Genomic DNA, 25,393 nt, shown 5'->3' with positions numbered 1-25,393 from the left:
GGGTGGAATTGAAAATGCTTTTAATTAGGAAAAAATATATGCTGTCATCCTTGTTACTTGCAAACATATACTCTTCAGTGTCAGGCAGACTCTTTCCTTGAAAAGCCAACTTCATATAGAACATGTAATTTTAAAAAATCCACTCATGTGCAGCTTTTTAGGCCATGTATTTCCCTCCCTGAGTGTGCCACGAGCTTGCTCTGCCACAGTTCCTGCAAGGGACAGCAGGACATCTGGGCACTCATTGCAGCAGTCCACTCTGAGCTATAACAGCGAAAGGTCCATGAAGCAAACGTTTCAGAAATTAGATTATCTCTATTCAGTTAAAGCATAAATGCTGTTTAAGAGAAGAGTCTAGTGGAAGGCTGCCCTCATGAAATTCATAATCTATTGGGTAAATTAGACAGAAGCACAAGAACACAGATAACTCAAAGTAAAAAGCACTTAAAAAGCAAAAGCTCACAGCTAAACCTGTCACTCAGTGAGGACGGGTAGCTGTGGAGAGCTTGCTGACAAATGGTGGCGACTAAATGGGGCTCTGCAGGTGAAGGCTCATGGGTGGTGAACCCTGGCTCCAGGGGACAGCAGGAAAACCCTTCACATTCAGGCCTGCCCAACCAACGCCACAGAGGCTTTGATGTACTGACACAATTTCCGGTGCCTGAGAAAAATAGTTTAAGTATTTGTAAGTATTCCCTTAACCTTTGCATGGTGGTGTGAAACAAAGCTTTTTCTTGTCTTTTCTGTGAAGATCTCAAAGGGGTAGTGCTTATTTTTGTGATAAAAGTAAATTCTGAAACTACCACCTGTAACTACAAAATGCTGGTTCTGGGTGGGCCTGTCAGAGCTGATTTCCTGGTCTTGAGATAAAATCTCCCCCTGGGCATCGATGGTATTGGCCTTATCTCCATGTTCTTAGATCAGCACCTGGCACTTAGTGCCCAGTGAGATGCCAAGTGGGGGAGACAGGAGAACTAAAAGAAGTAGACACCTATTGCACAGTGTAAGATGTTTGATGTAAAAATTCCTTGACACTATTTGCAAGAGCAGATGGGTTGGGTGAGAAATTGGCAGTGTGTCTAACCCTTTCTAGCTGTGAACCCAAAGTATGATCCTCTACCTGTTAACTGCTGACCTATCTTCTTGCTGATATTTATCACCGTACTATTTTGTCTTCAAACTGCAGAAATGGAATCACTTTTCCCTGAAGACAGTTAATCAATGTGGTGCAGAGGTCTTGGTTCTCAGTGTGCAGGCGCAGCTCAAAACCTGTTTGTGTGTATGAGGGAGCTTCAATCACTCCCAGCACCCAGCTCAGCTTACTGCACATGTTTCAATGGGCTGCCTACATTTGGCTAAAAGGAAGACTGAGTGGAAGAGAAAATGAAGATTGCCAGTGGTGCTAGTGGGTCTAGAACTGCTTCTTGGTTGCTCACTTTGGAGCTAAAGATGCAAAGCAGGACTTAGGGAAGGAAAGGCCTCGAAATAAGGCGGGAATCTTCGAGAAAGGAAAGCAGCAAAACTAGTCCACCAGCCCCCATTCTCTCAGGCAGACACAAGCATATGAGTGCACGTTTTGATTCTTCAAATGAAAACACTGAATCACTGTCTGAATTTCATTGAAAAACATGAATTTCCTTTTTACTTTCCTTCTAGGTCTCTGCATTAAACTCAACAGAAACAGAGCACGCACAGTGATTTGGACATGAGCGTAGTCTAATGTTCAAACAGAAGGTCATGGCAGACTTTTCCATGTCCTTCAACACTTAGCACAGATCCTTCTGTTATAAATGATCATGGACATGGAGCTTGTGTTCTATCAGCCTCTAACTCCCACCATGCTTTGTGGGAACTTGCACATGCTCATATACTATTAGGATGAATGTTCAATTTTTTATTTTAGGACCAGAAAATAGGAAATATTTAGAAGTGTGAAGGTGAAGGTAGGAAACAGTTGGGTTTTACATAATTAGCCTTGGCAGGACTCAAGCTGACCTATATTAAGCACCAGAAGTTGCTAGCTTTCCCAGGGGTACTTCCTAGCAGAGCTAAGTGTCCAGTTCACAACCCATCACAAGACCCCCTCCACCTCCACCACTACTTGCTCCATATAGTGCTTATGTATGTATGGGGGGAGGGGGCTCTGTATTAGAGTAAAATGCCATTATGTTCTTCTCCTTTCACATAAGTGACAGAAACTGCCCCTTAACTTAGCAGAATGAACAGAGCTTAGGCGGTGTACAAAAACTGGAGTGAACATATCCACCTACAGGATGATAGTGTCAGTAAAATAAAACACTTTTCCCTGGAACAGATGGTGTACATTTCCTTTGGCTACATGCATTAGGGGTGCTTTCAAAGACCACAGTTCATTTAATCACTATCATCTGTCTGTCTCCATCTCCATGCCTACCCATCTCCAAGCAGTAGAGTAGAAGGTTCACAAGATTCTTTTTTTGCCTCTGAAGTTTGCAAGCACATAATTGGTGCTTAAATATTTGTCAGATAAATTAGCTCTATATGAATAATGATTAATATGGCCTCCATTATAGGGAAGGCACTGGAATATCAGTCACTGTGATGGTAATGGTAATTGTTAGTGGTGATGACACCCACGCTTACCCACAGAACTTCTTCTTTAGCTCCCACCAAACCACAGTGTCACCCGGAGTAAATAGCACAGAATAAATTGTTCACAACTTTCTCCTTTCTTACTTTCCTCCTAGGTCTCTGCATTAAACTCAACAGAAACTGAGCGCGCACAGTGATTTGGACATGAGCGTAGTCTAATGTTCAAACAGAAGGTCATGGCAGACTTTTCCATGTCCTTCAACACTTAACACAGATCCTTCTGTTATAAATGATCATGGACATGGAGCTTGTGTTCTGTCAGCCTCTAACTCCCACCATGCTTTGTGCATTACTTACAGATCAATATGTTCTTGAGTCAGGGACAAGATTGCCTAAAGGCTGGCTAGATATATTCTCTGGTTAATCATGTGTGATACACATGTTTGAGAATTATGTCATATCTCATCACCTCATATTCAAACGAAAAGTGCAACTTCTTCAAAAGAAGTGCTGAATTATATTAGTGGGATTCAAGATTTATGACTGCAATTTCAAAATAAGTTACCCAAGTCTGGACACTTGCCCCACCCTGTGTCTGAGAGACAGACCCACCCAGTCAGAAAGAAGGACGTTGCGTCCAAGGGGCAAAGGGTTTGCAAGCAGTTTCCTGTGAAAACACACAGGGAAGGTCTCAGGGAAAGGACACCTTTGGCGAAACGACAAAGCAAAGCCCTCTTTGCTTCTGTAAATGTTCACTGTCTTCCTCTCTTCCTGCCTGGTAGGATGTAACCTAAAGATGTAAGCAGAAGAGACAAGGGTCCAGCTGTCTGAGCAGACAGAGGTACGCTGTGCCAACCCCGGAGACTCACTCAAGCCCTACTTTTCATTCAGCCGCTGAGCAGAAGTGACAGTTGCCTCGATCAAATGGGGCATTCTTTTTCATTCATAATCAAGTATCAGACTCTAGAATGAACTCTGAACCTTGATCCTTCCTTCTTTATCCCTGCTCCCATACTAACCCACTCTTGGCTAAAGAGAGAATCACCCATGTACCCAGAAGACTCTTTCTAGTTGACCTACATGCAACATGTATGTTTACAAAGACACCCAAGTAATTTGTTCTGGGACACCACCATTTGCTGGAGGCGGTCATCATTTTTGAGGACTGTTAGCTTATTTGTTGATTTTCTTTGCTGGTTCTTTAAATCGCATGGTTTTCATCAGCTAAAAGAATTCCTTTCTATTAAAAAAAAAAAGTCCTGTGATATTTTCATTCTCCACCCTATTCCCCAGAGGAATGAGTCTACAGTCACTCTGAGGAGTAAAATTTATGGCTTATTTATACACTTGGGCACCAATGGACATGCTTGGGCAGCCCTTGGTCACTTCTGGCACCTCTGTCTGCTCCTTCACCCGCTGAGAGGGAACTGGAGAGCTACCTCGAAACCTGTGGGGGAAACACACCTGGAAGTTGGGCTGCTCTCTGCAGAACACCATGACATATTTATATGTTTAATTCCATCATAGGTTTCAGGAACAATTTTACTAGCAGTAAAATAGGATGATGTTATATGTATGCATTATAAAATCAAGTCCAAGACCACACATGTCCATGGAGAAACATGCTATTGAAGCAGACATGATAAGCTATGTCTGAATTTTTCCATTAATGCTATTCCACTTCATTTTTTTTCTTCATCTAGGGCTCAGTAAGAGAGCTAAGTAGTTGCCAAAACCTGAAGAAATTTTATAAGCAAAAAACATTGAAGTTGAGAAAATAATCCATTAGCTGTAATTTTTTTTAATTTTTACAAGTTGGGAAAAGATGGTCATCATTTTGTTTTGAGGGAGAGACTGAGTATAACAGAGTCTGTGGCTGAGCCTATAGATGGAGTCTAGAATATAGGCTGCCAAGGCCTGGCCTCTCCCAAGATCACTCCTCCACCCTACATGGCACCCTTCTGAAATGTAAAGTCCAAGGCAGGGAACTCTGAACTCCCAGCTCAGTGAAATAAAGGAGAACCTGAAGATCACGAGAGGTCTGTTCCCTCTAATACAACTGTCCCCCATGACAAGGGTCCAGGGGTTACCTGCAGTGTAGGACAAGATTCCCCTAATGGGGTAACCCTTGGAGTTGAGAGATGGACTATGAATCCTACAAATATATATGAAAGGACAGGTCTTGTTCTCTTCCCAAACTCCACCTTAGGCTCTAAATCTCATCAGTTGACCTAGAGAAATTCAACTTTGTTTCTGAATCTTTGGCAGTGTCCATGAAAGATTCTCAGCTGGTCCCATAATCTGCTTTTGACCTTAAGAGTCTCTGTGCTCAACTTCCAATGGCAACATGTTATGGAAGAAAGCAGGTTGACCCCATCTGTTCCACCTTCCACACTCACAGCCCCTGAACACGCACTTGGATTTGTTTCTATCACACACACCCACACACAGACCTGGCATTGCTTCCAGTCTGTGACCCACCATGCCCAAGGCTGCCACTTTCCTGAGCATTCATGAGCATGTCATGAAAGTCTGACCTGGATGATTTTAATTTACATTCAGACTTTCAAAGTAACTAAGCTACACTCTCTGCCCTTTGGATTCAGTAAGGTGGGTCAATGCTAAGCAATGCTAAGTCAGAGACACATGGTTTGAGTCAAAGCATACCATTTAGTCTCCTCATTTCTTTTTGTTAGTGGTTATCTTGGCTCATTTGTACATAAAACACACAGAGAAAGCTGTAAGGAAATATACAGACATGTTACCAATTATCTCTGACTAGTGAGATTAGACACGTTTGTTTTAATTCAGGTAACACTGGGTTACAATGTTGTGTATGATTTAGAGGTATCCGGTCATATACTTCAGATGTATGTCACCACATCACACCTACCACCCAGCCACCCATTGTCCCCCACCAGAATCTACCATACACCCTCCTCACTCTGCTCTCCCATAACTTAATTGTCTCCTAAATTTAAATTGTCTTCTTCACACTATTTCCCACCCCACAAATTTTCTACAATATTACTATTATAATCATGAAAACAAATTTTATCACGTTTTTGTTCTTTGAGTCGTGGGGGGAGACAATAATAATGAAAACAATTGACTTACTGTGGAACAGAACCAACATTGTTTTTAAAGACAAATAAAACCCAGCATTTTACCTTTAGCTCTCACTTCATCATTACTCCTGAAGTCAATCCAAAGCTCATTCTTCATCACGTGTGTGTGGCCAGTCTGCCTACTTGGGATCAGTTAGGTGCAAGGACACCAAGGGGCCCCTGCCCTTGATCAGGACATTTGCTCCTGAGAGACAGGCAAAGACCACCTGCACAAAGGATGAGTCTCAGGTGTTCTCTGTACATGAGCCCACTGACTCATGGCGGTTTCAGGCCAGGTAGGATATGGGAGTGGCAGGGCTGGACAGCAAAGCTAAACAATTTGAACCCAGTTCACTGGGAATCCCCTGGCAGGTTTTCAGTTGGGAATGATGTGCCCACTCTGTGTTTTGAGAGGAATCCTCTAGGAGAACCAGGTAGCATTTCTAGGAAGCAAGGGGTCCCAGGTGAAAGAAGGTGAGGGCCCCCAGTGAGGTAGGGGCATGGGATAGAGGAAGGGAGAGAGATGGTTTGAGGACCTTCTAACGGTCCAGGTGAATAAAGCATGTGGGAGGGGAAAAGGGGATACCCTGACCCCAGTGGGGAAAAGATCTGGTACTGTGTGTACAGGGGTTGGGACACAGCATAAAGTTAAGCCCAGACGCTTGCTGTCTGGGGAAGTCTTTTCACTGTCGAACCATGTTCCATCCCTGATCTTCAGACTTACTATCCTTAAAAAATGTTCTCTACACATGAGCTCTTAATTCTGGTTGAACCCATAAAAAGTGGAAGCCTCCCTACTCCAGGCATTTTTACCTTAACAGAACAAAGACAGGGGACCACTCACCTCTTTTCGTGTCAACAGCAGACACAGCCTGAATCAGAAGAGGAGCATTTGACTCTGAGTACTCCACAAACACGAGCAGCAGCTTCAGGGCTGTCTTCACCACCAGGCGGAACTGTGGAGACAAGAGAAAACCATCACGTAGCTGCAGACACGAGCGTGCCTGAAGCCTCGTCCTCTTCACTGCAGCTGGCTCTGGCCAGGCGCTCTTCCCAGCAACCACACAGATTCCCTCCTAGGGTGCCTCGGAAGCAGATTTTAATACGCTCCCCACTGCACAGAGCAGACACCTATGGCACAGAGTAACCCAGGATCACACAGCCAGAACTAGAAGCAGGCTTCTTTTGAACCCAGGGCCTCTGGTTCTACAGCTCTCACTCTGGTGGCTGGTCAACAAGTGAGGCAGCATGTACCCAGTTAGTTGCATGTTACCTAGACTCCAACCTGATGGTGAGGATCATAATCCTCGCTTCTAGGAGGAAGCCACAGAGCAAGTTCAATGACTTGCCCACGTTCACGACGGCTCGTCTAAGTAAGCAGGAATCTCAGCTAAGGCTTGGGCTTAAGACTGAGCAGCCTGGAGCCCAAACCTCGCATGCACTGGGTCCAGGTGCAGGCTTTGTGAGGAACCATGCACTCCAGGGGTCCTGCTGTGACGCAGGTCACAGGTTACCCGCACCAAGGAATTCCCAAACCTCCCCACTCTAGTGCAGCCAACCCTGTGGCTGCTGCAGGCCGGGCCCTCCCTGTCCCCCGGCTGCTGCTAGAGCCCTTCATCCATAGTCTCCCCCCCCTGGACTCCTCTTCTTTCCAGGAAACTCCCCCTCAAGGAATTCACCCACCACTACCTCCTGAAAATGTATTCAAATACTGCTTCCAAGAAATAGCAAGCCTGCCTTGGGATGTTCCGCCAGCACACCCCAATCCAATAATGTGCTTGTCAGTGTCAAGCTCTCCAACAGGCAGGCGCGGAGGCAATTTCCAGGGGAGAGCGAGCTCATTTGCAATGTGTCTGCAGGACCGGGAATGGCACTTGGCAGAGCGGGCTTTGGACATTGCATCACTGGGCAAACGAGGCAGTTCATGAGCTGGCCACTGAGCCTGCTTGGTTGTGTGCTCGAGGCTGGCACCCCTCTTCTAATGCAGGCCGGCTGCTGCCTGATGCACTGAAGGCCCCATCATAGCTGAGAAGACTCAGCTGCAGTTTGCTCTGCAGTCCAAGGGAGACCCAGGGCCTCCTGGAGGCACCTGCTCACAGCGAATAGCCGGGGCTCGCATAGACCTCACTCCTAAAGGAACAACTTGAATTCCACACATGCCCAGTCATTTCTCCAAAAGCATGCAAACACCTCAAGCCTTTTTGCCTGTCCCTGCCCAGCTTTCCTGGTACATCGTGTCATTCCCTTGATTGCACATTTCTCTGCCCGTGTCCTGAGCATTCTTCATAGGAGAACTTCTTAAATAAGTTGCCACTATACCTGGCTGGAGTTACTTGCATTGGTTCTTCGACCATTATGCAAATTAAGTCACTCTTGTCAAGGTATCCAAAGGCCTCCACATTGTTAAACCCAGCAGTTACTTTTCTGGGTCCTTTCAGCTCAACTCTCAACAGCAGGTGCACAGTCAGTTGCTCCAGGAAGACATTATTCTGTCTCCCCATGTCTGACCCGCCTGCCGCCTGCGAGGCCGTATCCTTTTGCTTCTTTCTTCTAGGGAGTCAACTTCTCGGTGGGTGTGGGGAGACCTTCAGAGTTCACTCCTGGGCACTCGTCTCTTCTCTTTCCACATACTATGTCTCGTCTCTCTTGGCTTCAAATTCCATTTATGACTCAATACTAACTGTTGCTCTCCAGAGCTGACCAAAATCCTGGGCCAGGTGTTTGCACAACAAGCTGACGTCTCCACTTTAGATAATAATAGGCAGCCCCAATTCAACGTGACCAAGAGAACTCCAGGTTTTCACCCATCCTCCCTCTATCCCACCACCCACTCCCAACTTGTCAGTGCCAGCCCCTTCTCAGTACCAGGCTCACCATCCACAAGTGGTGCCAGCAACCCCCTTCCTACACACCCCCCCCCACCACAGCCAATTACCACCGTGATAGCGTCCTTTAAGAGCTATCCTGAGTCTATCTGCTTTCCAGGTCCGTCCTGGACACCATAACAGCCTCCTAAGTACTTCTGTTCCCCTAAAATCTAGTCTCCAATTTGCTGCTAGAGGGCCCCTGTGCCCTCACACCCCCAAACCTCCTCACTCCTGCAGGGTGAAGCCCACCCTGCAGGCACCATGCCTCAGTCTCTGCCAAGCAGCCTACCCACCTCTCCTGTCATTTTCCTTCCCACCCAGTGTTCTCCACCCACCTGCCTCTCAGTGGTCGCCTGGCTATGTGTTTTTAACATACCAGAGCTTATTTGTGGTCCTGAGTCTTTCCGTTAGCTATTCCCTAACCAGACATCCTAGTACCTGCCTTTTCTTATCCTCTGGTCTGAGAAACTTCCCCTCATGGGAAATGCTTTTCTGAAGACTTCCTCTGAAGGAGCCCTGGGTCACTCTCACTTCACTCACTCTCTATTTCCTTCCCATCCGTTATGCTGCAATTGCTACATGCACATTTGTCCAGATGGTATTCCTCTGAAGCCCTGACCAGAAAATAAGCTAGTTGGTGGCAGAGACAGTCTCTGGAGATGTTCATTCAGAATTACACAGGGGTCAGGATGGCAGGTACCCCCCACTGAGTCTGGCTCTTCAAAGCCCTCCCCACCATAGTGTGTGGAGCAAGTCACCTGGGCCCACCTCCCCAGCTTCCATGTCCCACTCGTCACCCTCCTCAGTATAGCTGAGCCCCTGCACAACCGTGGGGAGGACAGGCATTGCCCCGGGCTCCACTCGCAAGGTCATGTCCTAACCACACAGGGCGACGAGTCTCAAGAGAGCTTTGACCACCAAGTTGAAGACAGTATTTTCACCTTTATCGCTAGAGTCCCACTTCGCCTGTCTGCTCGCAGCCTAGGAATAGACTAAATTCCAGAGTATTTTTCTCAACAACTACAAGGTTGAGGGCAGAAGGGGAAGGTATGGCATAATGAGCTGTGCTATCTTTGTATGTGTGAGCTGAAGACATTTCTTCAAGTAAATAAAACAACCAAGCAAGTCCAGGCTTGGTGACTTCCTCAGCAGAAGGACTATCATTATGTGGTTTGAACCTCCTAAATGCCTTCTTGGGAAAGAACCTGGCTGCTGGCCAACCCCTCCCCACCCCCAGCTGGTCTCAGCAGGACCCCCTCTGCCCAAACATCAAGCTTCCTTCTGTGCATCTCTGTGGTCCCAGAATCTCAGCCAGCATGGTCCCAGGAAACCAGAGCCCTCAACCACCCACCCCTACGTGGCTCTCTGCTTAAGAAACCATTGTTTTCTAGCAGTCTTTTTCTATTGCTCTCAACATGCTTATCCACATCATCTTCCTCTGATATATAATCTGTTTAGACCACTCTCCACACTGCAATTTTATTTTTAAACCCCCCCCAACTCTCCTGATTCATGATTTTAGCTTTCTATGAACTTGGATCCTACTGAGTCTGTTTATGCTTATGAACATTTGGAGCCCTCCTTTTAAAAATTAATAACAAACTTACTAGATAAACTACTTTGGAAAAACAAAAGACACCAGCACAATAATTTTCTGAAAATGCCTGGTACTAATTGCAAACATGTCCTAACTAATCAAAATATGTCCAGCAGGATTCCTTGTCGAAATACCTTGTTAGCTTCACTGCATAGACTTGAAAGTAATAAACAGCCATAAGAGCATTCTACGAACACTCAGCTATCCAGAATCCACTGGCTCGGATGACCTCAAGTATCTGGAACGCTGCGAAAACCCACCGAGACTTTGGAAACACCACTGTGGAAGCCACATCTCCATTCCTCCACGTGCACACACGCTGCTCATCTCAAAGCTATTAAAAAAAAAACCACTGTTGGTGCCATGTGGATTCAGGTGCATGCTAACCAGGTTGACTACTGAGATTCCCACATCCACTGAGAAGGGGCAAACCGGAGGCCAGTGAGAGGTCAGGACGTGGAAGAGCATGGGTGGGGTGGGCTCAGGGGCCCACCCAGCACACCGGACAGCACCACTGCACGGCTCAGGGCTGGCACCTCCTCAGAGGGACACGGCAGCGGCGTCCCAATCAGGCTGGGCTCAGGCTGCCCAGATGCCTTCATGTTCTAACGAAGAGTTTCACTGCAGTGGCATACAGGTTCAAACACCTGCTCATCTTCCCAGCAGCGAGGGAAAATCAGTAAGAATTGATTCTCATTTGTATGGCTCGTGGATCACATAGAAAGATAAAGCAACCAGTTGCTGAATACTTAAAAGCCTCCAGGGCAACATGGAGACTCAGTCTCAGGGGCACTAGCCAAGGACAGCAGGCTGACACGTGCGGGGTCTCAGTGGCCACTTGCTCAGGCGGCTGCAGAAGGAACTCAACACCTGGATGGGCATGGGCGGGTCAGCTCTATTTATAGTTGTTCCTAATCAATGCTCTGATTCTACTTTGAACGCTGTCTTGAGGACTTTCAAGGTATCTAGCACCTGCAAGGTTCTGAGATGGAGTAAAGAAGCCCTGCCCTGCCTCCAAGAGATGGTTTTCTCGCTTTAGAGAAGGCCTGGGACATCACCACACCACATGCCTGAGAGCTTCTCCCACACCAGAGGCCCACAGAGTCCAGGACCTGAGAGAGAGAGCACTCCCTAGAGGACCACCCATCTAACGGGCAGAACTGGTGGTCAGATGGCTCAGGGCTAAGCCAGGCAGCCCTCCTGGGCTGTCGGGAGCAGAGCCCTATAATAGTCTTGGAGTACCTGCTCACGCAAACAATCCCACTTCTGCAGGGCTCAAGGACACAGGCTGAGCACAGGAGTAGGAGGTGGAGGGGCTCTCGATTCAGCCTTTGGTCTAACTCTCACCTGCCATTTCTGTAATTACACTCTAGGGGAGGCATTCTATTTTAACACTGTCTGTTATAATTATGTGCTGCATTAAAGTGCACAGGTAAATCACAGTACACGCCAGGAACCAGAGATAACTCCTGCATGAGAGGAGGACACATAGCCAGCTGTGAGCTGTTGTGCTTCTCTAAGTATTTAGAACATTGGGGGGTAGAGGGTGCCTGGGCTGACATTTACTTTTTGCTGTAGCTATCGATAGTACTCTCAGTTCCTACTCAGCATTGGAAAAAGAAAAGAGTGGTCCTGCCTCCAGAGGAATAGAGATGTCTTTGACTTAGGGATGTAACATTTGTCAGGTCAAGTCCCGAGACTAAACCTCCAGATTCCATAAATAACTCAGAGCTCTAGTGTCACCCCGGTGCCAGGAAGCTGGGCTGGAGAGAGGGGAAGCAGGATAGTGGGGACACAGTGCTTTGCTTTTTCTCCTCAATTTTCAGGGTCATTGCAGAGAGAGGCTGTGGAGGCAGCCAGTATAGAATCTGGGTGTCTAGGTTTTTGGTAAAAGGTAACTGCCAGATGTATGGAAAAGGAATAAGAGGGAGTTTCTCAGTAATTTTGTACTTAAAAGCCAACTGGAACTCCCTTTGCTTTTTATTGCACTTAGAGAAACACAAGAACTACACTTAGAAGGTCAAATATGCTGCTTATTAAGTAGAAATAAAGTATACCCAAAAAATCTAAATTCTTATTCTTCTTCTAGAAATTCAACAACCATAAAAGAAACCAATTTCCAAACCTCAGGATTTAAATTACAAAGAGGGTTAGAAAAACACACCCCGTTCCATTTGTTTCATTTTCCACTAAAAAAAGCATAAATATTGTACATGTGGGTTATTAAAACTGAATTGGAAATTGGTAAGATAACTTGATCTATAAAGCTTTGCCATGCTGTGCAAGTTCACGACAGCTAAGAATACGCTGAGTGTTTAAAAAAAATACTCAAGATTTAAGTGGCTTAAGGTACTAATCTTTAAGAACTTTTGATTTAAACATTTTTATTCCAGTGACCTACACTGAAACTCAGAACGGACCCTGAGGCCTCTGTGCTGGTTACCAGACAGTCCAGCAGAAACCTCCAGTCCCCAAACCCTCCCTTTCCAATGATCGAGAGGTTGTCTGCAAAAGGAGGTGGGCCATTCTAGAACTAAAAACCTGTATTTCCTGAGTACAGAATTCAGGCCCTGGAGGTCAGATACTCCCATGGGAGGAGTGTAGAACCAGAGTGGGCACACTCCAGTTAGCCAGAAAAGGAGCCCATTGGCTCCACATCCAGATGCTGTGGCCCCAGGGCTGATGGCCACCTCCTTAGAGCCTCAAGCACCTAGCTGGGAGGGCACCAACTTTGGGATAGACACAGTACACAAACGTGAGACTACGGACCCTTTCAGGTAACGGATATGAAATCTTGAGAATGTAAAATACAGCAGACTGTTGAAAGTAATATCAAAATAATGATGTTACACATCAACATTTTATTCTATTGAGCTAAAAATCCGGGAGCCTTAGCAGGAAGTTTCCTCAAAGTATACTGGATAAAAGTAAGGCCAGAAATTATGCACTTTGTTTACTTGCCAGTAGAATGTACAATATAATTATGAAGACAGTTGCTAAAACAGACCATAAATCCCCTGTCATTGTTGAAAGAAGAAACACTGGCTGAAGAAACACCCTGATCATGTCTGCAAAGTGAAGGAGGGAACCCATCCAAGGCTAGGTAGCTTCCTGAGAGCGACACCCCTATTTTCAGATGCAAATCTCATGTTCAGGGTGGCTGTGGAAGTGATGGCACAGCTAATTTCTGGAAGAAGTTAAAGAAATACACAGACCAAGCTGATTCTTTCTGTTAGAGGATCCCATCTTTCCCTGTGGTACAAAATGTAAGCGGGTGCAGAGTGACAGATATCCTTTTCTGAGCAGTAATCAAGGCAAAAGAACTTTCTTTGGTAAATAATCAACCCTGGAAACATGCCCGGGGACAGCAGCTAAACCTGAACAATGGCTAGCGTGCTGTTAGCAGGGCTTTGGCAGGCAGCACACGTCTGCTCAGGTGGGTGGAGAGAGAAGGTTGGCAGGTGAGTGCTGGCAGGCAGGAGGAGTGGTGGGCCAGGGTAGGCAGCTGGCAGAGGCGCACTGTGGCTGCGGGACCACTCTGAGGCTGAGTCCCAAGCCACACATGCCTGACTCCATGTTCTTCAAATGTTGCAATAACAGGAAAATGCTCATATTTAATTATACAAGAAAATTCGAAGAAAAATCAGGGGGACGAGTATAAAATTAATAATCATTATCTATGTTGTAACAATTCAGATGATTTTTTTTATTTCTGCAGTTTTCTACAAAGAGTGTATTACTCTTATAATCATAGAAACCTTCAGTAAAAGCTCTAAAAGGTTGTTTTTAAGGTCAAAACTGCATGGAGCATCAGTAAATTCCAGCTGTGAATTCTCTTCAATGTTCTCAACTGCATCATGAAAATCAGTTTTTATCCAAATTTCTATTAATAAAATACATATTAATCCAGCCATTTGGAAGGATTAAACACAAAAAATCTAATAGTATTTACTGGCTGAGTAGATCTTAGGGCATTTAATATTTTGGAAGAGTGTTTAAACATATAAAATCAGACCTCTGGCTTCTACTTAGAAAGCTGCCAAGAGTTTTGTTCCAAAGCTAACAAGAAAAAGTCAAATAATCATTAAAATTATAATTTTTCTTCAGTCCTTCAAGAGCTGGTGGTTCCGAGCCCCATTATCTATGGGAGGGCAGCTTCCCTGTCACCATGAAAAAGTGGGTCCAGCAACGGTCCTCTGAGGCAAAGCAGAGAGGAAAGGGGAGACACCACACCAAGCAGCAAGAAAAACTCAGAAAATAGCCATTAACAAATTTCTAAAAACTGAGCATGAAGGCCTCCCTGGTAGTAGTGCTATCCAGCTATTACCTCCCATGGCTGCATGAGTTCGAACCCCGGCCAGGGAGCTGACCCCCATGGCACAGCAGACCTCCTCGGACCCACCCGCTGCTCCCCTCACCAGCGCAGTTCAGTAGCTCTGCCTGTTCTGTACCCTACTCTGTCTCTAGTGAGTCCTCTTGCCCCTGTCCCTCTGGCCTGTACTCCCATTCTTTTATGCATAAATAAATATTTTTTAAAAACCTTTTAAATAAATAAAATGCAAAGTGAGCACGGGCTGCTGTGCGAGGACAGAACCCGTGGGCTACAGACGTAGAAGGCATCCACTGGCCTGCAGGTGCTCTGCACTCACCTCAGACACTCAAGGGGAAGATGGGGGGAGGGCACAGCCCCCAGGGTGCAGGCCTGGTGTACACAGCCCAATCACCAGCGCAAAGCCCCACAGGAGGAAGGCACAGCCACCCACCACCACATAAAGGCAGGAGCCCACACCTGGAGCCTTTTCCAGAAGACGAAGACTGTGAGCCCTGCAAATCTTGTTGTCCCACAGTACAGCTGGTTTCAGGAAAGGGGAAAAAATAGAACAGTGCTGTAGGGACAGAAAACCATTGTGAGTCCAGATCTTTACTGTTCTCCTGCTACTGAGGGAAGGGCAGCTCACAGAGAAAGCCCATCCCAGAGCTCTGACCCAGGGGCTTGACCCAGCTTAAGACTGATGCAGGACAAAAAGAGAGAGAACCCCGACAGGCCCCCAAAGGCTGGCAAGCACAACTAGCGCAGGTCACCACCAGGGGATGGGGCATAAGCCTGGAGAAAGACACTCTCTGAGGCTCAGACACATCAGCAAGTTTTTATTTTTTATTTTTAGAGAAGATTTACATATTTATGCATAGAAGAAGTGGGGTATAGGTCAGAGGTGTGGGGGATTCACCAGAGACAGAGTGCGAAGCAGAACAGGAAGATTGACCAAAATACAGTGCTAAAAGGAGCAACAGGTGAGACAGGAGAGGTGTGCTGTGCCATATGGGTCACCGCCCTGACATGGATCAAACAACGATCCACTACAGTGGCTGCAGACAGCTTCAGAGTGCTGCACTTTAACCCATGCTAAAGAGTGAAAAAAAAAAAAAAAAAGCCATTGTAAAACCCGCTGGCCAGCCCTCAGACAAGTACAAGACAGGGCTTTCAGGAACTTGGAAGCTGGCGGTACACTGAGGAGAACCACAGTAATATAAACCCAGACCTCATTCAATGCATGAGCTGATGGGCCACTCTGCCCACTGATAGCCCAGCACTGGCGGCTAGATCGTTTACAGGCATAAATGCTACTGACCGTGGTCAGTGCTGCCCTACACATAATACCAAGCATGTAACCAAAAATTACAAGATGCGCCGGAATGCATGAAAGCCCCACTCCCCACCCTGCTGTCAAGACCCAGAGCAATCAACAGAAACAGACTCAAATTTGACTCAATGTTGGAATGACCTAATTCACTGTAATGACTATGTTATTAAAGATTCTGGTAAAAAAGGTGAACAGTATGTGTGAAATCCAGCAAAGGAAAACAGAGCTGAGCAAAGAAACAGTTAACTTGGTAAGTTACCAGAAATAGCCAAAATGAAACATAATGACGAAAAAGCAAAATTTTTACCCATGCAAAACCTATGCTTATGTCAGTCATTTGAAGAAATATTTCCAAGCTATAGTTTTCCTTTCCTGGACAGAAGCCAGAGGCAAGAAGAGCTTAACAAGGTAAAATGGTGCTAATGAAGGCAGAGAAGCTCTTTTTGTTTTTGCTTTTTCTATTTACTTATTTATGCACACAAGAACTAGGGTACAGGCCAGAGGAGCAGGGGCCTGAGAGGATTCACCAGAGACAGAATGGGGAGCAGAAGGGGTAGATCTACTGAAACATTGCTCAGGGGAGCAATGGGCAGGTCAGGAAACGTCTGCCATGCCATGGGGGTCAGCTCCCTGGCCGTGGATCGAACTCATGCACTAGTAGCTGCGTATAGCTTCATAATGCTGCTTTAACCCGCTGCGCCACCAGGGAAGGCCATTAGCTCTGTTTTCTAGTGTGAAGATTCATGATGCAGACATTAAAAACCTGGGGAACCTGTATCACACATGACAGTACTGTGCATGCCCCACCAGCGTGAGAACAGGAGAAAATAACTAGCAAGATGGAAACTGTTTTCATTTTTTATACTTCAACATGTGAGTTAAAATAACCCTTCATCGTGCTATTGGGAATAACTGAGCATAATAATTGATGGTGTAAAAGTTGTGATGCAGTTGCCTCAAACAACAAAAAATTAAAATTTATAACCTTCAAGAGATTAAGAGAACTATCAAAAGTATATTCAGATCACGGTCCCAGTTTCTAGGAAGGGATTAGAGGTGAAGTTTAAAACACTGTTCTTTCTTGACTGATGTCCAGTGACTTGAAAACCTGTTTCATAAATGTCAAATTTTTCTGGTTGTCCCAGTAAATTTGGTCTCTACTATTCCAATTGTTTTGAATTGGGGACTTGATATTAAAAGTGAGTTTGAAGTTTTTAAACTGCACTGAACATTTTCAAATAGACTATTTTTAGAGACATTTTAGATTTACAGCATATAAACTAGGATTTCAGAAAGAGAAAATTACCAAAATAATTTAATTTTCTCAAAAACATTCACCCCACATGTCACCAAACCTGCTACTGGTCCCTTACAATACAGCCCAGAGTATTTGGGGATGAATGTCTTGTGAGCACTTGGAAAAGAGAGGAAACACCAAGATCAGCATCTTCCAAGGCGAGCACCTTCTAGCTGAACTCAGCTCCCTTTTACTTTCTGGGAGGTTGGTGGACACGTGGGAACAGTTGTTAGCTTACACGTCTGTGTAGGCATCATCTCCAATGTTTTACATATTCCTCATTAATGTTAGCCCCATTTCATGGGGATTATTAGCTTCATGTCTATAAAGGAAAAATTAATCCACCCAAAGGATCACACAGGGGTGCTGGTCCCCCAGAAGCAGTGCACTTTGCCTTCAGAAGGCGGCATGAACTTGGTGAGCAAACAGGCTGGATACTGGCCTGGAACCTTCCTGGTCACTGTACCAAGGGATGCTAAATGCCCCGACACAGATGCCCATCTGCAGACCCCTTCTGCCCTCCTGGATTCTCAAATGACATACAAGTTCTACTTATTAAATTTATGTTAACTAACAGTGTATACGATGAAAGGCCACCCCCCAAAAAATTCCAAATCATCTAGAGGCCAGTACTGTGCCCTGAAATCAGCAGGGAAAAAATGGGGAGCCCTGCATTTAGATGTGATACAATCTAGCAGAGACCCAGAAGGGCACACAGGGATGTGTGAGCAGCAAGCCTGGGTGGTTAGTGGGTGATCAGTTGGAGCTGAGCCAATACCCAAGGCTGCTGATACATCTGAAAAGCCATACCAACTATAGAGGGGTAGGTAGAAGAACAATGTCACCCCAGGGAGGCTACCACATCACTAGTCCTTGTCCAAATGGACAACACAATTAGTAACCGGCATGAGGAATAGCAAGTTAGGACCTCAGGAGCTGTGTACATCGAGTTTACCTTCAACAGGGTGCCATGGTAACTGCCTTTAAAAACTAAGAAAGCTGGGCCCTCCTTGGTGGTGCAGTGGGTTAAAGCACAGCGCTAAGAAACTAAAGCCACTTCAGCATGAGCTCAATCCCCACCCCAGAGCTGACCCACATAGCACAGCAGACCTCTCCTGACCCACCCCTACTCCCCCCAGCAGTGTACTCCGTCGATCTCCCTGTTCTGCTCCCCACTCTGTCTCTGGTGAAGCCTCTCAACATCCCTGCACCTCTAGCCTATACCCCACTTCTGTATGCATCAATAAACAAATCTTTAAAAAAAAAAAAACACTAAGAAGTTTCCATAGGGCAGTGTGTGTTGCTGCATCTGTATTTAAAGGCAGAGGCCACTGCAGATCCCAAGGAACACAGCTGCTGGAGGGAAACAGCACTCCCGCTGCCTCTAGAAATGCTGGTGAGGTGAAGTTTGAGTATCAGCAGCACCTTTAATCGGCCTTTGCTATCTGTTCAAGGCCACGACTCTACTATGATCCCACCATGAGTGGATCATCTAAGAGACTGCATATGGATGGCGGTGAAGGGGTTGACAGAATCTCCTCCCAACCAGCCAGCACCTCCTGCACTACTGGCACTGTGAAGGCACCTGCTTAGCTCTCCTGGGGAACTCTCAACACCAGCGAAGCCCCCCTGCCAGGGAGGCCTCTCTAAAGCTCTCTGCTCCTACAGAGCCAATGCTGTATGCCTAGCCGCCCAGAATCATACTCTGGCCCCTCTTTGATTCTGCTTTTATTTTTCTAAATCCAGAAACCCAACCCTAGGGAGCTATTCCTCAAAATATCTCCCCATTTCCAGGACAGCTCAGTTTCCATAGCAACCCTTGACTAAGCCCCCACCTCATGGTTTGGAAACTGTTATCCACTTCTTCCCACCTCTGTCCATTTTTCCTTTCACCCTCCATTCTACACCCCATATGCTATTTCTTGTCGCCTTATTGTCCTTAAAAGAAACTTTCATCTGTGTCTCTAATGCATATATGTGTGCGTGTGCATGTTGTGTGTGTGTGTGTGTGTGTGTGTGTGTGTGTGTGTGTAAGAGAAAAAAAAGAAAGGGGAACTGGCTGAGCTGCCCTCAGATCAGATTTAGACTCCGGGGCTAGGTGGGAGTAGGGAAGCATGTTCCCCGCACACAGCACAAAGGATGTCCAGACATCTGTGATCAGTAACCTGGGATCCAGCTGGAAAATTAGATTCCAAGGGGCTGACAGAGAAATAGAGCAGGGAGCCAATGTGGACAGCACTGCAGAGGGCAGATTCTCTGACCACATCAGGTATCCCTGGAGAACCTGCAAGAAGGTGGGGCTTCCTAGTTGCAGGGACCCTAGCGCTGTCCACCCATTGGCCAGAAGTGGGTCCATACAGATTTGGGGAGACATCTTCTGTTATAGTGACGAATGCAAGCGGAATCAGTATATCCCAATTAATTAGACTTCCAGATGTAGGAAGGAAAGCGACGCAAGACCCTGTGAGAAGTCAAGGGGTAGGCCCTTGGCCCGGGAGTTTAAAGATGGGGTTTTGTAAACAGGATCAAACACTTTGTTGAAAACACTTTTTTCTTTCTTTAAAAAAGTAGTTACTTGGCTGCGAATGCATCATTTTCTCCTCTGGCTATGAGTCTCAAGTATCTGCAAATATGCATTGCATAATGATGGTCTGGCAGACCACAAAGTCACGTCTTAGAGCCTTTCAGGGATGGAAAGGAAGAATTATGAAAACAGGACCACAAGGTTTTCTCTAGTCCAGGGTTTCATTTATCAACTCTGTGCCTGTTAAAGGAAAAAACAACAGGATCTCAAGGTAAACTTGTAGGTTCAGGGAAATCTGACTCTTAGTCAAAAGAAAACCCAGACCCCCTGGCTTTCCCGACTTCCTAATTTAATTTGAAGTGGGAAGATCTCTGTGTGTCTCCCACTCTGTACATGTAGGAGGCTACTAAGGCTTCCATCTCAAGACTTCATTGTTTTAGGCTGATTTTCCATTCTCCTTGTAGATTTCTCACTATCCGGATGTGGGTCTGGGGCAACACTGGTTTGTAATAAGTGGTGAGATGTCAAGAGCACTAGACTGAAAATCAACTTGCTGGCTGCTGCTGTGGCTGATTCCAGCCAGTGGCCTGGACTCAGTGCACCCTGCAGGGCACCATGAGACCCTCATCTGACGTCACAGCGAGTGGTCACAGACAGTGGCCGCTGTCCTGGCTCCCACTGACAGGACGTACGGCTCCATGGCTTAGGCCGCTCCTTGGTTCCATTGCCACATCCTCACACTGACTAGCCTGGAGCTGAACGCAGGGGCCCGATATTGTTATGGACCTTCCTTTGAGGAGTGGAGGAAGAAATCAGCGCTGCTCCAGGGCTGAGGCCTCAGTGACTGGGGAGGAAGCAAATACCCCACCCCAGACAGGAGCCCCCAAGAGGGACCTGCAGGGCCTGGGGAACGTTGTTTCTACAAACTCCTGACAGCTCATCCCTTTATGATTTCTCATGAGATTTAGAAATGCAGTTTCTGAACTAGCCCGTGTTCCTTTCCAGATATTTGTTTTTCTTACAAAAGGATTCCCAAGAAAAATCAACAGGATGCTATTGCCAGTACTGAAGTTTCCAGGTTTCCTCCCATCTCCTTAGCAGAGATGCTTCGCTTTTAGGCCTGTTTCCTTTCCTCATTTTCTGTTCCCTATGCTCTCTCCTCTTACTTTTTGCCACCTCCCTCTTCTGTTTGATTTTGCTCTCTGTTATCTTCTTCCCTCCTCTTACGCCATTACGCTCCTCTGAACTCTCTCTCTCTCACACACACACACTCACACACACACACACACACACACACACACACACGGTGTGAGCTGACTGTTCCTTGTCCTGTGGTAAGCAAGCTAGGCTTTATGTCCTTTTAGAAATGGAGTTGGTTGCTGATGCTCTATCATTGACCGTAAAAAGTTATAAAAAAGTCCTAATCAGCCAGGACATGTACCAAAAGGCAATTTCCATTGCAAAATCTCTTCCCACCTCCCAGCTCCGGGGGTCCTCAGAACCATCCAGAGAGCCTTAGGGAGGGAGCAGCTTCCAAATTAATGTGAAGGTTGGAGGGGTGGTGGCTCCCAGCAGAAGGAAGGAAACACTGAAACAGGATATGAGATAGAAATCTTCCCTCCGCCTAGTAGGCCCAGCTTTCCACTCTGCCTGTAAGGTCACCTACAGCAGTTTGAAAAGAGACATTTCCATTTTCCATAGAAAACAAAGCCAAGTATAAAAGAAGAAAAGATGTTCAGTCTCCTGAGAAAAACCATGGCTATTTCTATCATGAAATGGGGGGAGGAGGAGTCTGTCATCAGTAACCATGAGAAAAGGAAAACTGAGAAGATGTGAGGGTCACCCAAGGATCTGGAAGGCCTCCAGAGGGTGTCACACACCAGTGCTGAACAAAGGAATGGCCTCCCACCCACTCAGAACAATCACCCAGACTCAAGCCTCGAAAGAGGATTCAGCCTCAATCTAGATCTGTTCTAGGCACAACAAAGCAGGCTCAGTCTCCCCCAAACATACCCCCAGAAGATAGCCCATGCCCTGGGAAGCAGGGGAGGGAAGATGCAAGATCAAGGGATGTGACCCCATCCCTGGGAGCAGGATGCTGGCATCCCACTGAGCTTGACAGGCCCACCCAAGAGGGGCTCACAGCAAATACGGGGGTGGCCCTGTTGTCTACTGTATCCACTTTGCTCTCCTGCACGATGCTTCACCCACCTTTACCCCAAATGCTGACTTCACACCCCATCAACCTTGGTTCGTTTGTACCTGCACAGGACAAGATTCCCTCCTACTCTTGCCAAATCCCCCCTCCAGCCAGTTTCCAGGCCCATCTGAGCTTCCAGGAGAATGCACAGGCCTTGCCCAGCTTCTAGAACACCTCAGGTTAACTAACAGGTGACTGCTTCCCCAGGGTATCTCCCCCAGACAAGGGGCCTCACCACCCCAGCACGGACAGGCAGACATGTACAAAGGTCTTGGGGGCTGGGGGGATTAATAACATCTCGAGACCAAGTGCTACTCCCTCAAATGGGTGTAACACTACTTACCTTGCAGCAAGTATCAGGTGGACTAAAGGAGAGATGCTTGTAAAGTACCCACTACGGTGCCCAGTAAATCTTTGATAAATGTTGGTTACTTTAATAATTGATGGTAGAGTTGAAAGGCAAACCCAAACTCTTCCATCTAATGTAGAGGAATATGCATTTCCAAATGTACAACATGTAAGCATCTACTTTAGTAAATATCATAGTGAAATAAAGTAAAATTGACCCCATATCTACGTGTTAACATCAAAAACCAGAAGCCCAGAAAGCGCTGATTAAAGCTTAAAAGAAAAACAGAAATGCACTAAAAAGTCATTCGCTATTTGCAGTTTGAATGATTTTTCCATTGTAAACTGGCCTTCTGTTGGGATTTTTAATATTTATAAAATAGTAGTTCTCCTTGGCACAGTGGCAGGGCTGCAGTGAAGTTGACGAGGTTGTTTACCCACAAAACATCTCAGACAGGTGTATGGCATGCGTGTGGAATCTGCTCAACAGTAACCTTACCTTTGACCCAATGAGCGTGTAGAGCCACTGAATGGTTTCATTGTGGTTTATTACTCCATTCATCCCATCCACATACAACATGATCTGGCCCAACGCTACAAACAAAAGAAAAAGAAGGAGACATTATGGTGTTTTATGTAAATATAAGTCTTCAAGAGTCAGTATGTCGACTGGGTATTTACACAATAAGTACATGGTATATTGGAAGCCAAATCTGAAGAGAATTTCCTGAGCTCGGAATTTGCTAAATCTCATTTCACAGTGAAAGTGTTGACCTCATCAGGACAGACACAGTCTATTCCTGTCATCTACAAGATGTGATTAAGGCACCAAATCCGGTGATTGCTGTTTGTGCGCCTCTATGTATAAATGCATGTTTTTCTGTTTCTATATCTGTGTGTAGCCCCAGACGTGGCAAAGATATCACTGAGGTGGTGGCTGAGCTGTGGCCTCCCATTGGGGCTAAGGGAATCAGAGAGACCTCCAGAACAAACTTGTGCTGCAGGCTGTGGCCACAGAGGTCCCAGGTTGAGTGGAAGCCACCTGAGCAAATACAATTTAAATTATTTTGACAAAGGATAAATATGCATTAAATATTTTTAATTCCTTTGAAAAGTTCTCTGATGTCAGAAATCATTTTTAAAAATCATTTGCTAAACATCAACTCTAAGAAAAAAGTTGCCACTTACTGTCATTATTCATGAAAAATTATAAGCCATGTTATTGTCTTTTTTTTTTTTTTTAAGATTTATTTACTTATGCATACAGAGCTGGGTACAGGCCAGAGGTGCAGGGGAGGCGAGAGGCTTCACCAGAGACAGAGTGGGGAGCAGAACAGGCAGAAAGATGAATTACACTGCTGAGGGAAGCGGAGGGCAGGTCAGGAGAGGTTTGCCGCACCATGTGGGTCACTTCCGGGGCAGGGATTGAACTCATGCTGAAATGGCTTTCACTTCTCAGTGCTATGCTTTAACCCATTGCACCACCAGTTATTGCCTCTTTTTTTTTTTTTTTAACAAATCACTCAAAAATTTCTACTTCCTTAGTACAAAATTATTTGGACTCCAGATAATAAACAGAAGTTGCAAACTCTATAAGTAACCTTCCTTAAATTATGTTCAACCTAAATCTTATTTCACCAAGAGTGAAGCAGCATGGCATTAGCAATTACACAAAACATTTTTTTCTGCCAATGGCAGGATATCTCATTTTTACAAAATTGTCAAATAGTACAGTAAGAATTAAGAGTAATTCATTACTCCATCATTTATGATAACTATTCTTTATATGTTGATATGTTTTCTCATATTCTTTCTTTGGCACACACACACATGTTAATACATAGGTTGTAGAAAGCAGTTTATATGAAATGGTATCGACTGAAAAGAGAAAACCACAAAATAGTGCATATACACTAATTTGAGGCATACAAATGTCAATGTGTGTGTGAGATGTTAGAAAGCCTATTATGAGCCCTCCCTGGTGACGCAGCAGGTTAAAGCACAGCACTGAGAAGCTAAAGCCACTTCAGCATGAGTTTGATCCCCACCCTGGAGGTGACCACATGGCACGGCAGACCTCTCCTGACCCACCCGCTGCTCCCCTTAGCAGTGTACCTCGTCAGTCGGCCTGTTCTGCGCCCCACTCTGTCTCTGGTGAATCCTCTCACTGCCCCTGCTCCTCTGGCCTGTACCTCAGTTCTGTATGCACAAATAAATCTTTTTAAAAAAAGCCTATTATTATCCCCTATACAAAAAAAAAAATAATCAAATAACAAAGTCACACAATCTGTCGATTAAAATTATACAGGCTCCTAAGTATGTAAAAACTCAAGGTTTGGAAAATGGACCATATCCTTGATACAAGCAGTATAATTAGGGAAATAATATTCTATTTAATGGTGAGACACTGTAGCCATTCCAACTAAAATTAAGACTGGTTTTTAAATGATACCCAGTAATTCTAGGAGCACTTAACATCACTACCAGAATTTCAGACAAATTTAATAATGAGGAAATAGTGAGTAGGACAATTAGAAATGAATACATAATTTTGTCATTATTTACAGTACTGGAAACAATTTTATCTACAGAATTTATGAAAAGGCCATAATTATGAGCACTTTCTCATTAAGATATATATTCACACACAAAAGGACAGGAAAAGGACAAATATTAAGTGTTATGATAGGAACTTGTTCTTTGGATATATTTTTTCCTACTTTTTTCTTTTCCCCAAGTTCTCCATGAGTATCTGTTACTTTTACAATGGAAAAGTAAATTAAAAAGAACTAAATAAAACTGCCTAATATAGTGTTTAGGGGGCTTTTATTCATTTTTTAGATTTTTTTTTTACTGGGTTATCTCTCTCAGCACCCGCCTCCTCCTTCAGAAAGCAACAGCACGCAATTCAAGGAGGAGCCCTGAGAATTCAGCTAACCTGTCATGTGACACCCCCCCCTTTTCTCTTTTCTTTCCCCCTTTTCCCCAAATAGGCAGGTCTCTGAGAAAGGGGAGTATGTGCCACCCTCCTTTTCTCATTTGACTTCTATTAGAGCAGCAATCCAGAGGCAGATTTTAGCATCACCTTCTAAATGAGCCTTTCTGCTCAGAATGAGATGTGAACTCCGAATCTAGAAAGTCCATTCAGGGGACCCTCCCCCATAGCTGAAAATCCAAGTTTAAGGTCTCTATCCTAACATCTCAGGCTCTGGTAATGCAAAAGTCCCAGTTCTGCTACAA

The 25,393-nt window shown here is 45.4% G+C and overlaps 1 protein-coding gene across 1 annotated transcript in view; it reads right to left on the bottom strand.

Moving 5' to 3' along the window:
- The window catches only part of FHOD3 (formin homology 2 domain containing 3), a 385,640-nt gene that overhangs the window by 143,168 nt on the left and 217,079 nt on the right, over window positions 1-25,393 (bottom strand). The window contains exons 6-7 of the mRNA XM_012725906.1: window positions 22,653-22,747; window positions 6,523-6,634 (exon numbers count right to left, since the gene is read on the bottom strand). Of these exons, the coding sequence (XP_012581360.1) occupies window positions 6,523-6,634; window positions 22,653-22,747 (207 nt within the window). The remainder of the gene's footprint in view (window positions 1-6,522; window positions 6,635-22,652; window positions 22,748-25,393) is intronic.

The sequence above is a fragment of the Condylura cristata genome, unplaced genomic scaffold, assembly GCF_000260355.1.
Source record: "Condylura cristata isolate star-nosed mole 26May11 unplaced genomic scaffold, ConCri1.0 scaffold00016, whole genome shotgun sequence".
NCBI classification, from domain to species: domain Eukaryota; kingdom Metazoa; phylum Chordata; class Mammalia; order Eulipotyphla; family Talpidae; genus Condylura; species Condylura cristata.
This window is presented reverse-complemented; position numbering and strand designations above follow the sequence as displayed.